The sequence below is a fragment of the Polypterus senegalus genome, chromosome 10 (genome assembly GCF_016835505.1).
Source record: "Polypterus senegalus isolate Bchr_013 chromosome 10, ASM1683550v1, whole genome shotgun sequence".
NCBI lineage: Eukaryota > Metazoa > Chordata > Cladistia > Polypteriformes > Polypteridae > Polypterus > Polypterus senegalus.
Window position 1 is genome coordinate 174,335,935 of NC_053163.1, and position 18,848 is coordinate 174,354,782.

Below are 18,848 nucleotides of genomic sequence, written 5' to 3' on the forward strand. Positions count from 1 at the left end.
ACTTAAACTATCCACCCTGACACTTTCTAATGCGTGTAGTCAACAGATTCTTTCCTGGGTACTAATACAGTTCTATCTGAATCTGATTAAATGAATTCCATTTGTCATTCCAACAGATGGTGCATCAGAAACATTTGCAGTGATAAATTTAAAAAAATACAGTGGCTGAAGAAGAAAATAAGAGCTGGTGGTCCTCTCTGTTTTAGCAGATGACTATTGAATTTATTTTGTTAAATGTGACCATGAGAGGTGGGTTTCCTTTTGAGCTGCATGGTATACCGTCACTGGAACGGTAAAAAACGATACAGAAGCAGCATTTTGGGATTTTCTGTACCGGAAGTACATGTCCACTCTGAAACTCTCCCACCTTCCTTTGACACTCGCTTTCGCAGCTGTGGAAAAATGTCAGTTTGGTAGAATTCATAAAATGAATGTACACGTTTTGATCACTTGGGGACTTCACAGGGGACCCCCACACCCCCTCCACTTCACGTCTATCAAGAGGAAAGCGATGGTGCAATGTGGTGCGGCGTGGCACACCAGGAAAGCTGGAGTAAGATGGCTGCTCAGTGGAGTTATGTGTTCTTTGCTTTTGAATTGTTCTGTGACTGGTACTGAGGTTTGAAAGCTGGTATCGATACCAAAGTCAAAATTTTAATACGGATCCAACACTAACCCCCCCTTAGAGGTCCGAAAGTGCACTGCTATACAGAAAACATAAATTCTATGGGAGAGTAGAAATGTGGGGGTACCCTGTAGAAGCAGAGCCAGACAATCAATTAGGTGACACAGATGGGCGTTATGCGAGATTCGCCATTTCGGTAACTCGAGGGGTACGACCCCTTCAGTCCGCACTATGGACACTGAGGGGCGTTATTTTTGGTAACTCAAGGGGTGTGTGCTACAGACGCCATGGGGGGCTAACCTCAGTCCTAAATTTGGGGGTATCCTTGAAGTCTAATAACAGTGAATACACGCTACAGACACCGAGGGGTGTCATCTATGTAACTCAGGCAGCACACATCCCTCACACCCACTTTATGTCACCCCTTCATTCTGCACTATGAACACTGAGGGGTGCCATTTTGGTAACTCAAGGGGCGCGTGATATCCAAACACCCGGGATTGTCGTTGAAGTCTAATAATATTGAATATGTGCTACGGCCACTGATGGGTGCTGCCTGCAAGCAGCGTGCGCTCCGGACTTTTACGCAACCCCCATTCAGTCTGCACTATGGACACTAAGGGGGTTCCGTTTTGCTATATCAAGGAGTGTGCGCTCCAGACACTGAAAGGGACTCCCTCAATTCTAGAAGTTCAAGGGGATATCTGGACACCCGGGATTGGGTGTGTCCTCAAAGTCTAATGATGTTGAATGCGCATTACGGACACCGAGGGGCATCGTCTATGTAACGTATGCAGCATCGCTCCTGACTTTAATACCCCCCCTCACCCCGGCCCCCTGCAGTCCACACTATGGACACTGAGGGAACTCTGTTTTTGTAACTCATGGGGTGCACGCTCCAGACACTGAAAGGGACCCCCCCAACCTCGGTCCTAGAAGCTGATCAAGAACAATGAATGAGTGCCATGAACATCAAGGAGTGCAATTTATGACACTCAAGGGGCACACGTTCCGGACCCTTCTGAAACCACAGCCCCATGAGCGTTAAGGAAGGGCGCCATTTTGGTAACTATGGGACATCACCAAGGGCTCCCTATGAGCTTCAGCCTGAACTGCTTGGAAGTGCGAAACCTCGGTGATGGGACAGGCTGTTTTCCTAATTATGGTTTGGTTGTTGGGCGAAGTGGCAGCTCACATCAAATAAGTGGGGAGTACCAGTGAGTACTGGTCCACATCAAGCAAGGGTTGTAACTGCGTTATCAGAGCAAAATGGTTCCATCGATGGTTATGGGTTTGGCACATCGTTTAGGTTTAGCCTCACTTGCATTGAAATCACACAAAAACAACAAATTCGTGAAGCTGATAGAGCACTAGCGTAGACGACGGATGGGATTCTTCCAGTTCAGGTGGCAACGACATCATTTAAAAAACACAGATTGGGGATTTGCAAATGAATGGAGAGAAGTGGAATAACATGCAAAACGTACACATGGCGTCTCCAGAGCAGCCCGATGTTCACAGAAGGGTCGATGAACTGAATGAGTGGGCATGAGGATAACGATGAGGAAGGAAGGTGGGACAAACATGAGATGAGGACAAGAGCTCGACACGAGCAAACTGAAAACGGCAGGTGGGGTTTTGGAGTTACGTACGAGCTGCGCCTCGGCAAAGCCCTCCCGGAGGAAGATGCAGGCCGGCCCCACGATGTTGTGCAGCATGGTGCAGTTCTGGACCAACGCACACAGGGGCTCCCCAAATTCCCGGTCGCTGTCTTCTTCATCTTCGTTGTCGCTGGGCTCCACCCTCGGACGTGGCAGTTCCTCACCACCTCGCCGGGAGACCAAGCTCCCCAGCATGGCGGCCGCCAGGTCTCGGCCCCCTCCTCTATCCATGGCACCCTTTGAGTAATGTGAACGTGCAGTGAGTACACAGCAAACACGTCGCAACTGTTCCTTCATAGCAAACAAGGAAACCGAGTGAGTTAGCGCCATACACAACATGTCCGGCCGTTTTTCGTTGTGGGTTGGAGCTCAGGAAAGTGAAAGTGTGGACACAAGAGGAGTCCACTGGGCCAAACTAAAAAAAATGAAAGGCACCAAAACTCTCCAGAGAAGAACCATTTTTGGTTCCTAAATGGTACCACCTAAACAAGGTCTCCTTTCATTTAGATCTGTCACAGGGGGTCCCATAAATAGCCACAAACAGAAGGTAACAGATCTGTCAAACACAAAGGGGTTCCTGCTTTTAAATGCACTCGTGGCTGCGTAACATCACTAGAACCTTCTAGAAGGGAACAGGCCACTCAGCCCAACAAGGCTCGCCAGGCCCATCCACTTAAATCCCCCAAAACAACATCAAGTTGAGTTTTGAAGGTCCATAAAGTTCCACTGTCTGCCACACTACTTGGTTACTTACTACTTGGTCCATGTGTCTGTTGTTCTCGGTGTAAATTTTCCTTCACAAGTTGCCAACTGTGTCCCTGTGTTCTTGATGAACTCATTTTAAAGTCGCCCTCTCGATCCACAGGACTCTTTCCTATCATAATTTTAAACACCTCAGTCAGGTCTCCTCTTAATCTTCTTTTGCTTAAACTGAAAAGTCTCAGCTCTTTTACTCTTTCTTCATAACTCATCCCCTGTAGCTCTGGACTCAGCCTAGTCACTCTTCTCTGGACTGTTTCTAGTGCTGCTATGTCTGGTGGGACTAAAACAGCACCCAGTACTCCAGATGAGGCCTCTCCAGTGTCTCAATAAGCTTCAGCAGAACCTCCTTGGACTTGTACTCCATGCATCAAGGCGCTGTATAAACTGACATCCTGTTAGCCTTCTCAGTGGCTTCCGAACACAGTCTGGTAGTTGATCGTGTCGAGACCACCATGACTCCCAAATCCTTCTCCTATTGTGTATTCAAACCAGAGTCAAAAATGGCAAATTAAACCCACTGGGATCCAAGGCTACATCAATAAAATGTGTAAACCTCCAAGGGGTTGAATAACTTATTATGGGCATTGGACACACTCACCGGCCACTTTATTAGGTATACCTTGCTAGTTCTGAGTTGGACCCCCCATTTGCCTTCAGAACTGCCCTAACTCTTCGTGGTGCAGATTCAACAAGGTGTTGGAAACAATCCTCCGGGAATTTGCTCCATATTGACATGATAGCATCACAAAGTTCCTGTAGATTTGTCAGCTGCTCATCTATTATGTGAGTCTCTTGTAGCATCACATCCTAAAGGTGCTCTATTGGATTGAGATCTGGTGGCTGTGGAGGACATTTGAGTCCAGTGAACTCATTGCCATGATCAAGAAACCAGTCTGAGATGATCTGAGTTTTGTGACTCAGCGTGTTATCATGCTGGAAGTAGCCATCAGAAGATGAGTACACTGTGGTCATAAAGGGATGGACATGGTCAGCAGCAATACCCCGGTGCTCTGAGGCATTTAGACGATGCTCAGTTGGCACTAAGGGCCCCAAAGTGTGCCAAGAAAATATCCCCGACACCATTACACCACCAGCAGCCTGAACTGTTGATACAAGGCAGGATGGATCCATGCGTTCATGTTGTTGACACCAAATTCTGACCCTATCATCTAAATGTCACAGCAGAAGTCGAGACTCATCAGACCAGACAACGTTTTTCCAATCTTCTATTGTCCAATTTTGGTGAGTCCTTGTGAGTTGTAGCCTCAGTTGTCTGTTCTTAGCTGACAGGAGTGGCACCCGGTGTGTTCATCTGGTGCTGTACCCCACCTGCTTCAAGTTTTGATGTGTGTTCAGAGATGCTCTTCTGCATATCTCAGTTGTAACGAGTGCTTATTTGAGTTACTGTTCAGCTCGACCAGTCTGGCCATCCGTCTCTGACCTCTGACATCAACAAAGCATTTTCACCCAGAGAACTGCCACTCACTGGATATTTTCTCTTTTTCGGACTATTCTCTGTAAACCCTGGAGATGGTTGTGTGTGAAAATCCCAGTAGATCAGCACTTTCTGAACTACTCAACATCAGCCTGTCAGACACCAACAACCAATGCCACATTCAAAGTCCCATCAAGCCCCGTTCTTCTCCATTCTCATATTCAGTTTGAACTTCAGCAGGTTGCCTTGACAAGGTCTACAGGTCGAAATGCATCGAGTTGCTGCCTTGTGATTGGCTAATTGCGTTAATAAGCACTTGACGAGGTGTACCTAATAAAGTGGCCAGTCAGTGTATATATTCATTCATTCATTTATTTATTTCAGAAATTAAATTTCAAAGCTTTTTACTCATTAATTTTATGACTCCCACTTCCTCTGATTCCTCATTAGTTTACATTTTAATATTCTAATAACTTCCAGCGTGGCCTATCAGTTAAGCCCACCCTGACTCGACGTACAGCTGTGGTCCTGCCTGAGCTCCAACTGTAGCCAAAAAGTGTACTGCACACGGCTACATGTTTACTATGACAGGAACTGTGAAACCATACAAAGAAAAATGTCAATTGGTTACATAAACCCTGAAGCAAGCCCCCCTCTGTCTTTGTGGCCTACACACTGTGACAAAGCTGCGGCCCACTCTGCCAGAAGAGGTCAACGTGGTCGTGTCTGTGCTTATGAGGACTACTGTCGTGGTGACATCGGGATGCTTGCACTGCCACCACATCACACCTAGAGATGCCTGCACGTGCATCTGCAAGTCTAGGGATTCAGTTGTTGGGGTCTTTGTGGCGTGCGGGCCTGCTGAGGACTTTGCTCAGGGTGGTGGCCACTCCAACGCAGGGGCTTTGGAGTACAGGGTTCTACTTTAGCTCCCTTGGCTGAAAGGGCTCTCCCATAATTAAGAAACTCAAAATATGAGTTTATGCCCCCCGCCTCCCACAGTTGGGATGAGCCAGTGAGAGGGCCATAGCTGGGAGCAGAGACACCACGTAGTCAGCCTGGACCGTGGTGGTCCAGACGCTTACATGAAGACTTCTTGCATGTCAGGAAGGAGGTGGGAAGCCCAGACAGACAGTCACCACCATGAGTCACAAGACAAAATCTCAAGCAGGGGTACTCTGGGGGTCTGCAGTGGCTGCAGGTTTTTGCTTTAACCAAATTATGGATTAGGACCCATTTATTTACAGGTAAAGTAATGGATTTTTTGGGGTCTTACCTTAATGAACTCATTTGTTGTGATTCAGAATCCTTACCTGCCTAATTTTAGTTTGAGTTGTGAGAGAGTGACCAGGAATCCCTCGATCCTCATCTGTCATTCCCAACCAACCAAACCTGAGCTAAGCAGCTCCCACACTAGACTGGCCAGTTTTACTGAGCAGCTCTCACATGGCCACTCTGACTGACCTCTTCTCATTTTACTAAACAGAGTGACCAGTTATCTCTGCTGCTGATCTGTCATTCACACCAGTTTGACCGAGGAGCTCCCACACCAGACTGGCCAATTACACCAAACAGTTCTCAATCACACCTACGGAGCAGCTCTCACACGGCCATCCTGACCGACCTCTTCTCATTCATACCAATCAGAGTGACCAGTCATCCCTGCTGCCAATCTGTCATTCACACCAGCCGATGACGCACCGCTTATATAGCCACTCTGACCAGTAATCCCTGTGGCTCACCTGACTGTGCAACTCCCACACCAGACTGGCCACTTTAACTGAACAGTCATTGGTAACACCAGCCAAAGGACTACCTCTTATATGGCCATTCTGACTGACCTCCTCTCATTTTATCAAAGTTCTCATTCCTATCAATGAGGCTGACCAGTTATCCCTGATCCTGACCTGTCATTCCCACCAGTTAGACTGTCCCAACACAGACTCAGCAGCTCCCACACCAGACTGGCCAGTTTAACCAAACAGTTCTTATTCACTCCAATGAAAGGAGCAGCTCTCACATGGCCACTTTGACTGACCACTCTTTGTTTTGCCAGACAGACTGACCAGTTATCCCTGGGGTTCTTCTGTCATTCACACCAACTTGACCAAGGAGCTCCCACACCAGACTAGCCAGTCTTACCAAACAGTTCTCGTTCACATCAAAGGAGCAGCTTTCACATGGCCATTCTGACTGACCTTTCCTCGTTTTATCAAACAGTTCTCATTGGTATCAATGAGAGTGACCAGTCATCCCTGATCCTCATCTGTCATTGTCACCAGTTTGACTGACCCAACACAGAATGAGCCACTTTAACTGAGCAGGTTTTATTCACACCAAAGGAGCATCTCTCCTCTGGCCATTCTGACTGACCTCCTCTCATTTTATTAAAGTTCTCATTCCTATCATTGAGGCTGACCAGTTATCCCTGATCCTGACCTGTCATTCTCACCAGCTTGACTGTCCCAACACAGACTTGGCAGCTCCCACACCTGACTGGCCAGTTTAACCGAACAGTTTGTATTCACACCAATGAATTGAGCACCTCTTATATGACCACTCTAACTGACCTCGTCTCATTTTACCAAACAGTTCTGCTTCATATCATGAGAGTGACCAGTTCTCCCTGACCCTGACCTGTCATTCCCACCAGTCTGACTGAGCTTGACCTCTTCTATGACCATTCTGATTGACCTCCTCTTGTTTTATCAAAGCTCTCCTTCATATCAATGTCACGGACCAGTTCTCCCTGCTGCTGACCAGTCATTCTCACCAGTCTGACTAACCCTAACCCAGACTGAGCAGCTCCCACACCAAACTGGCCAGTGTTACTGAGCAGTTCTTATTCACACCAAGCATCTCTCCTCTGGCCATTCTGACTGACCTCCTCTCATTTTATTAAAGTTCTCATTCCTATCAATGAGGCTGACCAGTTATCCCTGATCCTGACCTGTCATTCTCACCAGCTTGACTGTCCTAACACAGACTCAGCAGCTCCCACACCAGACTGGCCAGTTTAACCAAACAGTTCTTATTCACTCCAATGAAAGGAGCAGCTCTCACATGGCCACTCTAACTGACCTCGTCTCATTTTATTAAAGTTCTCATTCCTATCATTGAGGCTGACCAGTTCTCCCTGACCCTGACCTGTCATTCCCACCAGTCTGACTGAGCTTGACCTCTTCTATGACCATTCTGATTGACCTCCTCTCATTTTATCAAAGTTCTCATTCCTATCAATGAGGCTGACCAGTTATCTCTGATCCTGACCTGTCATTCCCACCAGTTAGACTGTCCCAACACAGACTTGGCAGCTCCCACACCTGACTGGCCAGTTTAACCGAACAGTTTGTATTCACACCAATGAATTGAGCACCTCTTATATGACCACTCTAACTGACCTCGTCTCATTTTACCAAACAGTTCTGCTTCATATCATGAGAGTGACCAGTTCTCCCTGACCCTGACCTGTCATTCCCACCAGTCTGACTGAGCTTGACCTCTTCTATGACCATTCTGATTGACCTCCTCTTGTTTTATCAAAGCTCTCCTTCATATCAATGTCACGGACCAGTTCTCCCTGCTGCTGACCAGTCATTCTCACCAGTCTGACTAACCCTAACCCAGACTGAGCAGCTCCCACACCAAACTGGCCAGTGTTACTGAGCAGTTCTTATTCACACCAAGCATCTCTCCTCTGGCCATTCTGACTGACCTCCTCTCATTTTATTAAAGTTCTCATTCCTATCAATGAGGCTGACCAGTTATCCCTGATCCTGACCTGTCATTCTCACCAGCTTGACTGTCCTAACACAGACTCAGCAGCTCCCACACCAGACTGGCCAGTTTAACCAAACAGTTCTTATTCACTCCAATGAAAGGAGCAGCTCTCACATGGCCACTCTAACTGACCTCGTCTCATTTTATTAAAGTTCTCATTCCTATCATTGAGGCTGACCAGTTCTCCCTGACCCTGACCTGTCATTCCCACCAGTCTGACTGAGCTTGACCTCTTCTATGACCATTCTGATTGACCTCCTCTCATTTTATCAAAGTTCTCATTCCTATCAATGAGGCTGACCAGTTATCTCTGATCCTGACCTGTCATTCCCACCAGTTAGACTGTCCCAACACAGACTGAGCAGCTCCCACACCAAACTGGCCAGTGTTACTGAGCAGTTCTTATTCACACCAGTGGAAGGAGCAGCTCTCACATGGCCATTCTGACTGACCTCTTCTTGTTTTATCAAACAGTTCTCATTCTTATCAGTGACAGTGACCGGTAATCCCTTGTTCCTCATCTGTCATTCCCAACCAGCTCAACTGACCCAACTTGACCAAGCAGCTCTCACACCAGACTGGCAAGTTTTACCAAACAGTTCTCATTCCCACCAAGGCAGCATCTCTCCCATGGCCATTCCGACTGGCCTCTTCTCATTTTATCAAAGTTCTCATTCATATCAGTAAAACTGGCCACTCATCCTTGGTCCTGATTTGTCTTTGCCACCAGCTTGACTGACCCAACAGAGACTGAGCAGCTCCCACCCTAGCCTGGTCACTTTAACTGAGCAGGTCTCATTCACACCAAGCATCTCTCCTGTGGCCGCTCTGACTGACCTCCTCTCATTTTATTAAAGTTCTCATTCCTATCAATGAGGCTGACCAGTTATCCCTGATCCTGACCAGTCATTCTCACCAGCTTGACTGTCCCAACACAGACTCAGCAGCTCCCACACCTGACTGGCCAGTTTAACCGAGCAGTTTGTATTCACACCAATGAATTGAGCACCTCTTATATGACCACTCTAACTGACCTCGTCTCATTTTACCAAACAGTTCTGCTTCATATCATGAGAGTGACCAGTTCTCCCTGCTACTGACCTGTCATTCCCACCAGTTTGACTAACCCTAACCCAGACTGAGCAGCTCCCACCCCAGCCTGGTCACTTTAACTGAGCAGGTCTCATTCACACCATTCACAGCATTTCTCCCGTGGCCACTCTGAATGACCTCTTCTCATTTCTTCCAAGTTCTCATTCAGGTCAATGAGGCTGACCAGTTATCCCTGCGGCTCATCTGTCATTCCCACCGGTTTGACTGGGAAGCCCCCACACCAGCCTGGCCAGTTTCCGCCTCCCCAGAGTTCTCTTCACATGGCCAACAGAATCTGCTAAGCTTCAGCCTGTGCTGCACCCACAGGTAGGCCCACTGTGGGGGGGTGTGGGCTTGGGGGGAGTTGCGCTCTCTAAAGCCCAACTGACTGACGTCCATAGAGGTTGTTAGGTGGACCGAGAATCTTTGTGGGGTCTACAAGAAGATAGCTTTGATCGAGACGCCTAAAGGCACGAAACGGAAAAGTGTGAAGCCTCTTCGCCTGCCGACTCGTAACTTTCAGATGCCCCCCGTGCCCCCAACTGCCCACTTGACACCCCCCACACTCCCACTCCCCCCCACACGGCTGCCTACCTTGTCCAGCTTACTCTTCATGGAGGGTTTGGTGCAGTTCCCCATGGCCCTGCAAGCGGACTGTTAAATGAACTCGCACCACTTCAGCGAAGGACTTTTCATGTTGAACCGATTTCTCCAATTTGGTTCGATACAAATGACCGTGACTTTTTGAAAATGAAATGTTATTTTTTTGGCTGACTTATAGTGAGCCCGGTCTGCGCTCTTGACTGCAGGCAGGACGCTTCTGGATGCTTAATGGAAAGGGAGAGAGGGAAAAAGGGTGGGGGGTTGGAGCTGAGAATTAAATGAGAAAAAAAAAAAGCAGAGGACAGTTTAATCCCCTTCTCCTAGGATTACAGAGAGAGAGAGGGATGTAGTGACACAGAAAGGAGGTGTGGGGGGGCATTGGGTGGGGGCCGTGTGGCGGCGAACTGACAGAGCACGGTGGGCTTCTCACTGCCCGAGATACTGTGCCTGAAATGGGGGGGGGGTCACAATGGAAGGGCGCTATAAAACAACGTTACACAAAACCATCAGAGCTGCTGAAATTAAAAAGGGGGCGGGGGGGCAAAGCTGTGAGAATCTGAGGAGGATGCAGGAGAAGACGAAGAAATGAAATTTAAAAATAAATAAATAAATAAATAAATCAGCTCTCCCCGCCCAACCCGGTAGGCAGAAAATAGAACCCTTCTTTAGAGTGCCATTAGATAAAAGCTCCATAAATTAAGTATGAGATTCAAAAGCCACAAAAGAAAAATACAAAATAAAAAGAAAAGCCTGGCGGCCATTGTCCAATCTGGGAGTGGGGTGAGGGGTCCACACAGGCAACAGCAGGCTGGTGAAATCTGCTTGAGAGTTCAGATGGCGACCCATTAAGGATACGACTGGGCTACAGTGTGCTACATCACTCCATCCAGAAGAGGGCGCTGAAGTTGTGCATCCATCTACTAAGCCTGCTTCATTACATTGGAGTGTGTGTCTCTGTGCACACTGTCCTTATCCATTAAAGCTCTTACAAAATGCCTTTCATGCATATCTATTATATAGTGCCTTTTGTATCTATCCTATCTATCTATCTATCTATCTATCTATCTATCTATTATACAGTGACTTTCACATCTATATATTATTTAGTGCCTTTCATATCTATTATTCAGTGCTTTTCATGGCATCTATTATATAGTGCATGTCGTGATTATAGATTTTGCGTACAACTTCATAAATATTTTGTATTCCTTTATTTGTAACTTAGGCAAAGCAATGTAATATTAGTGTTACATTATTGATAATAACAGCAATGGTTTGATGGTTTAAGAACCCCTCTCCTCCATCAGAACTGAGTCTCTTTGAATTTTACGACATTTTCTTTTTTTTTTTTACATCAAAGTGTCCACTACTGAAATCGTCACCTGTAAATCTAAGATGTTTAAGAGGCATTGGTGGTTGTCCAAAGGTGTAAAATATTTGGCCATTTCGGTACACTTGAAAGCGACAACCGAACAATTCAGCGGCAGCCATCAACTCCCATGCAGATCCATAGGTGAAGGGCTTAAGCATTTCACTCTTCTAGTGCTCCTGTGTAGTCTAATTATCTCCTGTACCGTCATCAGTCCACGCCTTGAACCTGTCCCAGTCATTCAATACATAAGACACAATGTTCCTCCGGATATCAAGAGTGAGCCTGATATGGCCGTGCAATATGCAACACAGAGAATGGAAAAGGCAGGCGGCATCTCCAGGCATGGAAACCACTCGGTAAGTGACAGTTCTTTAATCGATGGTGATCACCTCGATAGACATGTTAATGGGGGTACGGTTGGAATGATAAAGGAAATGGGTACCTGAACAATGTAATGTAAGTCTAAAATACCTACACAATAGCTATAATCGTAATAAATGAACAAAAAAATAGCAGAGAAGCCATGGATTAAACAAAAAGGCTGCAGTTATCAGCAGGGAGACGTGAATCCTGTGGCGAACCAAGGAAGGGAATGAAGAGACCGGAGCGACGGACAGCCTTATATAGGCAGGCAGCCAACAACGTGGGAGGCGTGGGGATAGACAGATAGATAGATAGATAGATAAGGAAAAAGCACTATATAATAGAAATAGATAGATAGATAGATACTTTATTAATCCCAAGGGAAAATTCACATAATGTGATGGGGGACACAACGCCGCCTCATACAGTGACCGAGTTGCAGGCTGTGGTCGTATATATGCACGTATGTAGGATTCAATTATGACCCTTACGTGTAGAATTTCGAAATGAAACCTGATTAACTTTTGTAAGTAAGCTGTAAGGAATAAGCCTGCCAAATTTCAGCCTTCTACCTACACGGGAAGTTGGAGAATTAGTGATGAGTGAGTCAGTCAGTGAGGGCTTTGCCTTTTATTAGTATAAATATAGTGCCTTTCATGGCTATCCATCTACTATATAGTGCCTTTCATGTCTAGCTATCATTTATATATTGCCTTTCGTATTTCTCTATCTATTGTAAGTGCAACAAAGGATGGATGGGCATCCCGACCAGGAGAGGGGATGGTTCCTTACCCGGACAGAAGGCTCCAAGGGGACAGACAGTCATCCCAGCTACGGGAGAGAAAGGTGCCAGACCTGAAAGAGACTTCTCAGGTGGATGGATGGACATCCCAACCAGGAAAGCGATTCCTCACCCAGGTGGATGGACAGGCATTCCCAACCGGTCATATTTGTAGTACCTTCCCTGGCCAGGATGAAAGGACAGGACAGAGAAGAGCTGGCTCCAAGGGATGTTCATTCCTCCAGGACACTAGGTGGCAGCAGCCCTGGATAGCGGTGCCCATTCAGACACCAGCAGGGAATACTGGGGGTTGTAGTCTGGTAGCGCTTGCCCTGCTGGAGTCTGGGGTGCCACAAGAGGGCGCTGCATGGTGATGCACTCCCTGTTATTTGGGACTTCTGTACGATCCGTAAGTGTTTCAAACGGGCCAGAGCCCTAGCATGGGAAGTAGTCCTGGGTCATCAGTTAAAGGGACTGCACTGTCGGAGCTGAGAGGAGAAAGGAAGGAAGGCAACACTCGAGCGGAGGAGAGCAGCACGATGGAGAGAGACAGAGAGAGAGAAAGAAGAGACGACTTGTGTTTTGTGCCTCTGTAAACGAGGTGTTTGTGTAATAACACACTCCTTTGTTTGAACCCAAGATGGTCTTCTGCAACAGCATATGGCGTGCTGTATGAACACTGGGCCTTTGAACTGAACGGAGACTCGAGTAAAGTGAGAGCCTTAAAGATAAAACTGAAACAGGAGAGATAAGGAAGAGAGAGAGAAGATAAAGTTCACGTAATGGAGATACGACAGAGGACAGATAAGAATCAGGCGAGAAATGTGAGGAGGGGAGGAGAGATCAAGTGAGAGGAGTAAAGGAAAGAGGAGAAGGCGACAGCCGAGGCCAGCGACTGCGGTCTGCCATACTGGCCCTGCTCAGCCCTGCCAGGCTCATACCAGCTTTGCAGCCATTTTATAAACCAGAGAAGGGGTGCTGGGAAGATGGAGTCTATCCCAGCAACCACTTGGGCAAAGCAGGAACAAAACCTGGCAGGGTGCCAGTCCATTTGAGGGCAACCACACAGGGACACACACACATCAAGGGCCAGTTAGGCATCGTCACTCCACCTCACCTGCACCCTCCATCCATCCATCCATCCATCCATATGTTCATCTTCCTCACGCGCCTATCTGGGGCAGGGTCATCATGGGGGGCAGCCATAGCAAGCAACCTGCACAAGGCAGGACCACCACCTGGAAGTGGAGCCTGTCCATCATGGTGTAAACACACAGACACACACAGACAGACAGAGAGACACACACAGCCAGATGACAGACAGACAGACAGACAGACAGACACAGACAGACAGAAACACACACAGACAGACAGACACACACAGACAGACACACACACAGACACCCCCCCTCACACACACACAGACAGACAGACAGACACACACACAGACAGACAGACACACACACAGACACACCCCCTCACACACTCAGACACAGACAGACACACACACAGACAGACAGACAGACAGACAGACACACAAAGACAGACACACACACACAGACAGACACACACACAGACACCCCCCCTCACACACTCAGACACACACAGACAGACAGACAGACACACACACAGACACACCCCCTCACACACTCAGACACAGACAGACACAGACAGACACACAGACAACAGACACACAGACTCCCCCCCCCCAAACACACACACACCACTACAGCCTCAGCTTAGCATCGCCAGTCCCGCTGACCTCCAGCCCCGGCCGCTGACGTTTCTCGCTCCTACTGAACATCACGAGCCGATGCTCAGACTTTAAGGTGGGCCTTTGTTTCGAGGTCCACGTCCGTCACGGTGACCACTTGTGGCTCCTTAACACCGGAGCAGGATGAGCAGCAGTGAAGGCGGATGAAGACGTGTAACGTGTGACTGTTAGTTTAAACCTTCAGACCAACGCAGTTATGATTTCCTGTTGGGATTTCCAAAGGAAAACGCTCCTCCGGTCAGTCAGCAGGCATTGCCCCCCCACACTTACGCCACATTTCCCCTTTTTAACTCTCAGTTATCTTCCTCTCATTTTCTGCAGATTACGTCATCACTAGAAGCTGTGAAGAACATGAGCATGCCAATGTGTGGACGGAGTGATGCTCCCCTTCTTTAAATGCAGCATCTTTGTGAGTGGCAGCTGAGCTCCGAGTCTGACCAGCGGGGACAACTCAACATAACAAAGTCTCCTCAGACCGGTGGGCCTCACAACATCATGAAACAAATCCCACAATTCAGACCTCGTGATTACAGGGTACATTACAGACTTTCATTTAAGGGGATTGGCAGACATTTTGGTCACACAACACTTTTTCTACACAGCCCCCCCATTTCAGGTCTGCCGTGTGCACTTCAATCTCGATGCCAGAGTTGTGTGATTTGTAATTTGAAACGGTGGAGCACAGGGGGGCAAATTGATGTTTGTCTCAGACATTATGGGGGGCTCTGTATGTACCTGGATTGGATGGATTACTGCACTGGGGTCTTGATGTGGAGTTCCAAACGTGGCATAAAGGCCGGGGGCGGGGTTCATGGGACTGGGGCTTCCTCCAAATGCGTATCGATAGAACAGTTCATCCCATAATCCCTTGCGACCCACTGGTTATTCTGTAATCCCATGGTGTGCGTGTCCCACATGAATGCATGGGTGCCGTTACGTGGACTCTAAAATGGTAAGCAATGCTACCTCCGACCAGGAGGGGGCGCCATCATTAGTACCTCCTCATCCACAGACAGGAAGAGCACTGATGTCACTTCCTCTTCCTGTCAGCTGGAGTCAAGCCTGTTCATTGTGGATCTGCAGGCCGTCCCGAGCACTGTGGACCCTTCATTCAGTTTTTGCCCCCTTGTGTTTTATTCATTTTGCCTCCCTGGCATTGTGACCAGACTCCCCAACTTGATCTTCAGATCCGTCCTTCACACTTTTTTGCACTTGAGACTGAAGATTACAGGTTCAGTAGCCATCATCTGCTTGTGGCGAAGTTGACAATTCGATTTTCGAGTCCACGTTGTAATAACCTCCACGAGTACCATTTTCAGAATTAAGTGGAATTTAGAAGCTATTATTGGTAAACACTGAGTACTCGTGGCCTAACTGAAAATCCAGCATTATAATATTTAATCTCCGAGGAGCTGACCGCTGCCAGTATAAAACCTGTGTGCCAGGCAAGGGACGCTGCGCCCGCTTCCTCCAGGTTAATGGACACTTAACTGGGTCGCCATCAAAACCGGTGACATTTCTACAAGAATGTGACAGGAAGAAATTTCAGTTCTAGTCAAATAGATGAAAAGAAACTCTGGGTGTTAGAAAGGCCACCAAATGTGGTTGCTGAATCCTACTGACGTGGCACACGCGGCCACTCAATTTCTTCAATTCACGTTTGAGCAGCAGCCATGAGTATGGACTGGCTTCAGTCAAGCTGATGACCTGGGTTGGCTGGTTGGCTGGCATCCCTGACCTGGCTGGGACCGAGTTTTAAATGAATGGATGGATGTGGGAGGACGGGCATCCCGAGCAGGCTGGTTTGTGGTGCCTTTCCTGGTTGGCAGACTGTTATAATGGATGCACAGCTGCCCAGGGCCATGTGCCTCCCCTTCACACTGGGTGGTGACATCCTGTTAGGATGGGTGGTATAGCTCCGGTGGGTAGCCCTGGTGGGGTCTCTGGGTGTCACTAGGGGGAGCTGCTGCCGGCAGGCTATCCTGGCATCGGGAGGCTCCACCTGACCCTGAGTGATAGCACTGGAAGTGCTCCAGGGGTCCAGAGAGTCAGAGGAGAGTGGAGTGGAGTGGAGAAGGGGAGTTGTGGAGTTGTGGAGCGTGTGTAAGGTATTTGTGAAAAGAAAATTCATTCATGTGCACCTGGAACTCTGTCTGTGCTGCTGTGCCTGGGATTTGGGGAGATGCAATGCCCCCTAGTGGTCACAATGCCTGCTTAAACCCGCTGCTGTTTTAGAGCTGATCTGGGGAGCTGCAATGCCCCCTAGTGGTCACAATGCCCACTTAAACCCTCTGGTGTTTTAAAGCTGATCTGGGGAACTGCAATGCCCCCTATTGGTCATAATGCCCACTTAAACTCTCTGGTGTTTAAAAGCTGATCTGGGGAACTGCAATGCCCCCTAGTGGTCACAATGCCATTGTTTGGGCTCACCAAACTGTTCAGAAAACAAAAGAAAACAGCAGATAATATCATGACTAGCGATGACTGAGCCCTGCAGAGTTTGGTGATATCACGGAAACGTTTACGAACTTCGCCAAACTCCACGAGAACTCATTGAAATCAACGAGGAAGGAGGAGCGGAGGTTTTGAGTGGCTTATAATGGTGCCATGGAGTTCTAGGTGTTCCAGAGGGCCAGGGACGCATCTGCCAACTATAATGGACTGATAAGTGTGGCCAAAAATAAGATTGGAGCTGTGAGGTGGCAGGGCTAATCACTGTGCCACCATGCCTCAAACAACAAAAGACAGAAACGGAATGATAACCACAACAAAACGGCTACAAACTATCAACAACTACAAGGAAAATCGTGGCCAAATAACACACTGCAGGTTCCCACAGGAAAATATTGGGGTGCCAATCAGGCTTTCAATAAAGTTTCAATAAAGTCAAAAATGAAAATGAAAAAGGGCCGCCAATCAAAAACAAGAAAAAAGCAAGGCAGGTAAGCCGGTTCTGTTGTACTCGTCGTTCGGCTTTTGGGGAGCTCTGCTCTGTGGTTCAGTCAATTCAATACTGAAATCCTACTTCCGGCGGGGGCGGGGTTTAAAGGTGGGAAACCGGAAGGGGGAGGAGTCAATTGCCTTCACTGGGCTTCTTCTTGGTGCTGTGGATGGACAAGAAGAGGAGAAGGTTAGCGCGGGCGCCCTCTCTTGGCCCTGGGTGGTAACACCTGCTTCAGATGATGTAATACGTGTGTAAGTTTAGTATGCCACTGCGCTCTGTTCAAATATATTTTATAAATCTGTCTTTTTCTACTCACATGCACAGTGGACACAGATTTAGGACAGGGGTTCATCATATAAGAACTGCCAGGCAAGTATTATGAGACAAGACAGTTAGGGACAACTGTGAAATGGGCAGTCAGACTGATGGCCATTGTATAGTATTTTTGTGTGTCAATGTCAGCATGAAACTGTATCCTCTTTGCCTTGTTTGAAATCCCATGATTCACCTAAGTGGGGTCCTACACATGGAGAAAGAGCATAAAGCCTTGGAACATTGCCCGGCACACCTTTGAAGCCAACGGACGGATGGAAGATAACGTCATCTGATCCTGAAAATCCATCCAACTGCACAGTGAAAATGGCAGACTCTACACATCGGGCCCCCACTACCAAACTGGGTTCTTGACATTGGCTTCCTTTGTCTGTTATGCAGCGTAAGCCGTCAATAAAGAAAGCTAAGTTATTTCTCCTATGTGATTTCTTACCACCGTATCGCATTTTAATATCATATCTATATAGATTTGGGTTATGTAACAGGCCGCAATTACAAAAGAACTCATTCCAACAAGGGAACGAACGCCCACCGCTGGAAACAGAAGAGCTCAGGGGGTGATCCACACATATGTATGCTTGACTATATACAGTATATATATATATATATATATATATATATATATATATATATATATATATATATATATATATATATATATATTCATAGTATCCGTAGTCTGAGTCTCGATGAGATGTGTTACCTGGTAGGTGACCATCCATACAATCAGATGGAGACTCAGACTATGAATGCTATGAATATAATTACTCCGATCCCCAGGCTGTCAAATAAATGAACCACATGCCGTGGCGCAGCGTAAAGGTACTTCATCTCTGACGCTGATGTCCGAGGTTCGATCTCTGCGAGGGGTGCTGAGGAGCGTGTACACCTGATGAGCCCAAATAAGGGCACAAAACACGTGTTGTGTACTCTTTGCATTATTTGACAGTAAACTATGTAATATATATATATATATATATAGCGCTGCTGCCTTGCAGTTAGGAGACCTGGGTACTATTCCCGGGTCCTCCCTGCGTGGAGTTTGCATGTCTGCGTGGGTTTCCTCCCACAGTCCAGAGACATGCAGGTTTGGTGCATTGCCGATTCTTAATTGTCCCTAGTGTGTGCTTGGTGTGTGGGTGTGCTCGGTGTGTGTGCGCCCTGCGGTGGGCTGGCAGCCTGCCCAGGGTTTGTTTCCTGCCTTGCACCCTTTGTTGGCTGGGATTGGCTCCAGCAGACCCCCGTGACCCTGTAGTTAGGATGTAGCAGGTTGGATAATGGATGGATGTATATATACACACTCTGGCGGACGGGCGGGGGCCC

At 47.6% G+C, this 18,848-nt stretch overlaps 1 protein-coding gene across 3 annotated transcripts in view; it reads right to left on the minus strand.

Annotated features, from left to right (window-relative positions):
- LOC120538181 (calcium-binding protein 2-like) overlaps window positions 1–18,848 on the minus strand; it is a 69,856-nt gene that overhangs the window by 22,299 nt on the left and 28,709 nt on the right. The window contains exons 1-2 of one of the 3 annotated variants that reach the window (XM_039767628.1): window positions 9,950–10,090; window positions 2,278–2,523 (exon numbers count right to left, since the gene is read on the minus strand). The exons of the other annotated variants lie outside the window; for them this stretch is intronic. Of the exons in view, the coding sequence (XP_039623562.1) occupies window positions 2,278–2,523; window positions 9,950–9,994 (291 nt within the window). The 5' untranslated portion in view covers window positions 9,995–10,090. Of the gene's footprint in view, window positions 1–2,277; window positions 2,524–9,949; window positions 10,091–18,848 lie in introns of those variants that run through there. 3 annotated transcript variants of the gene reach the window in all.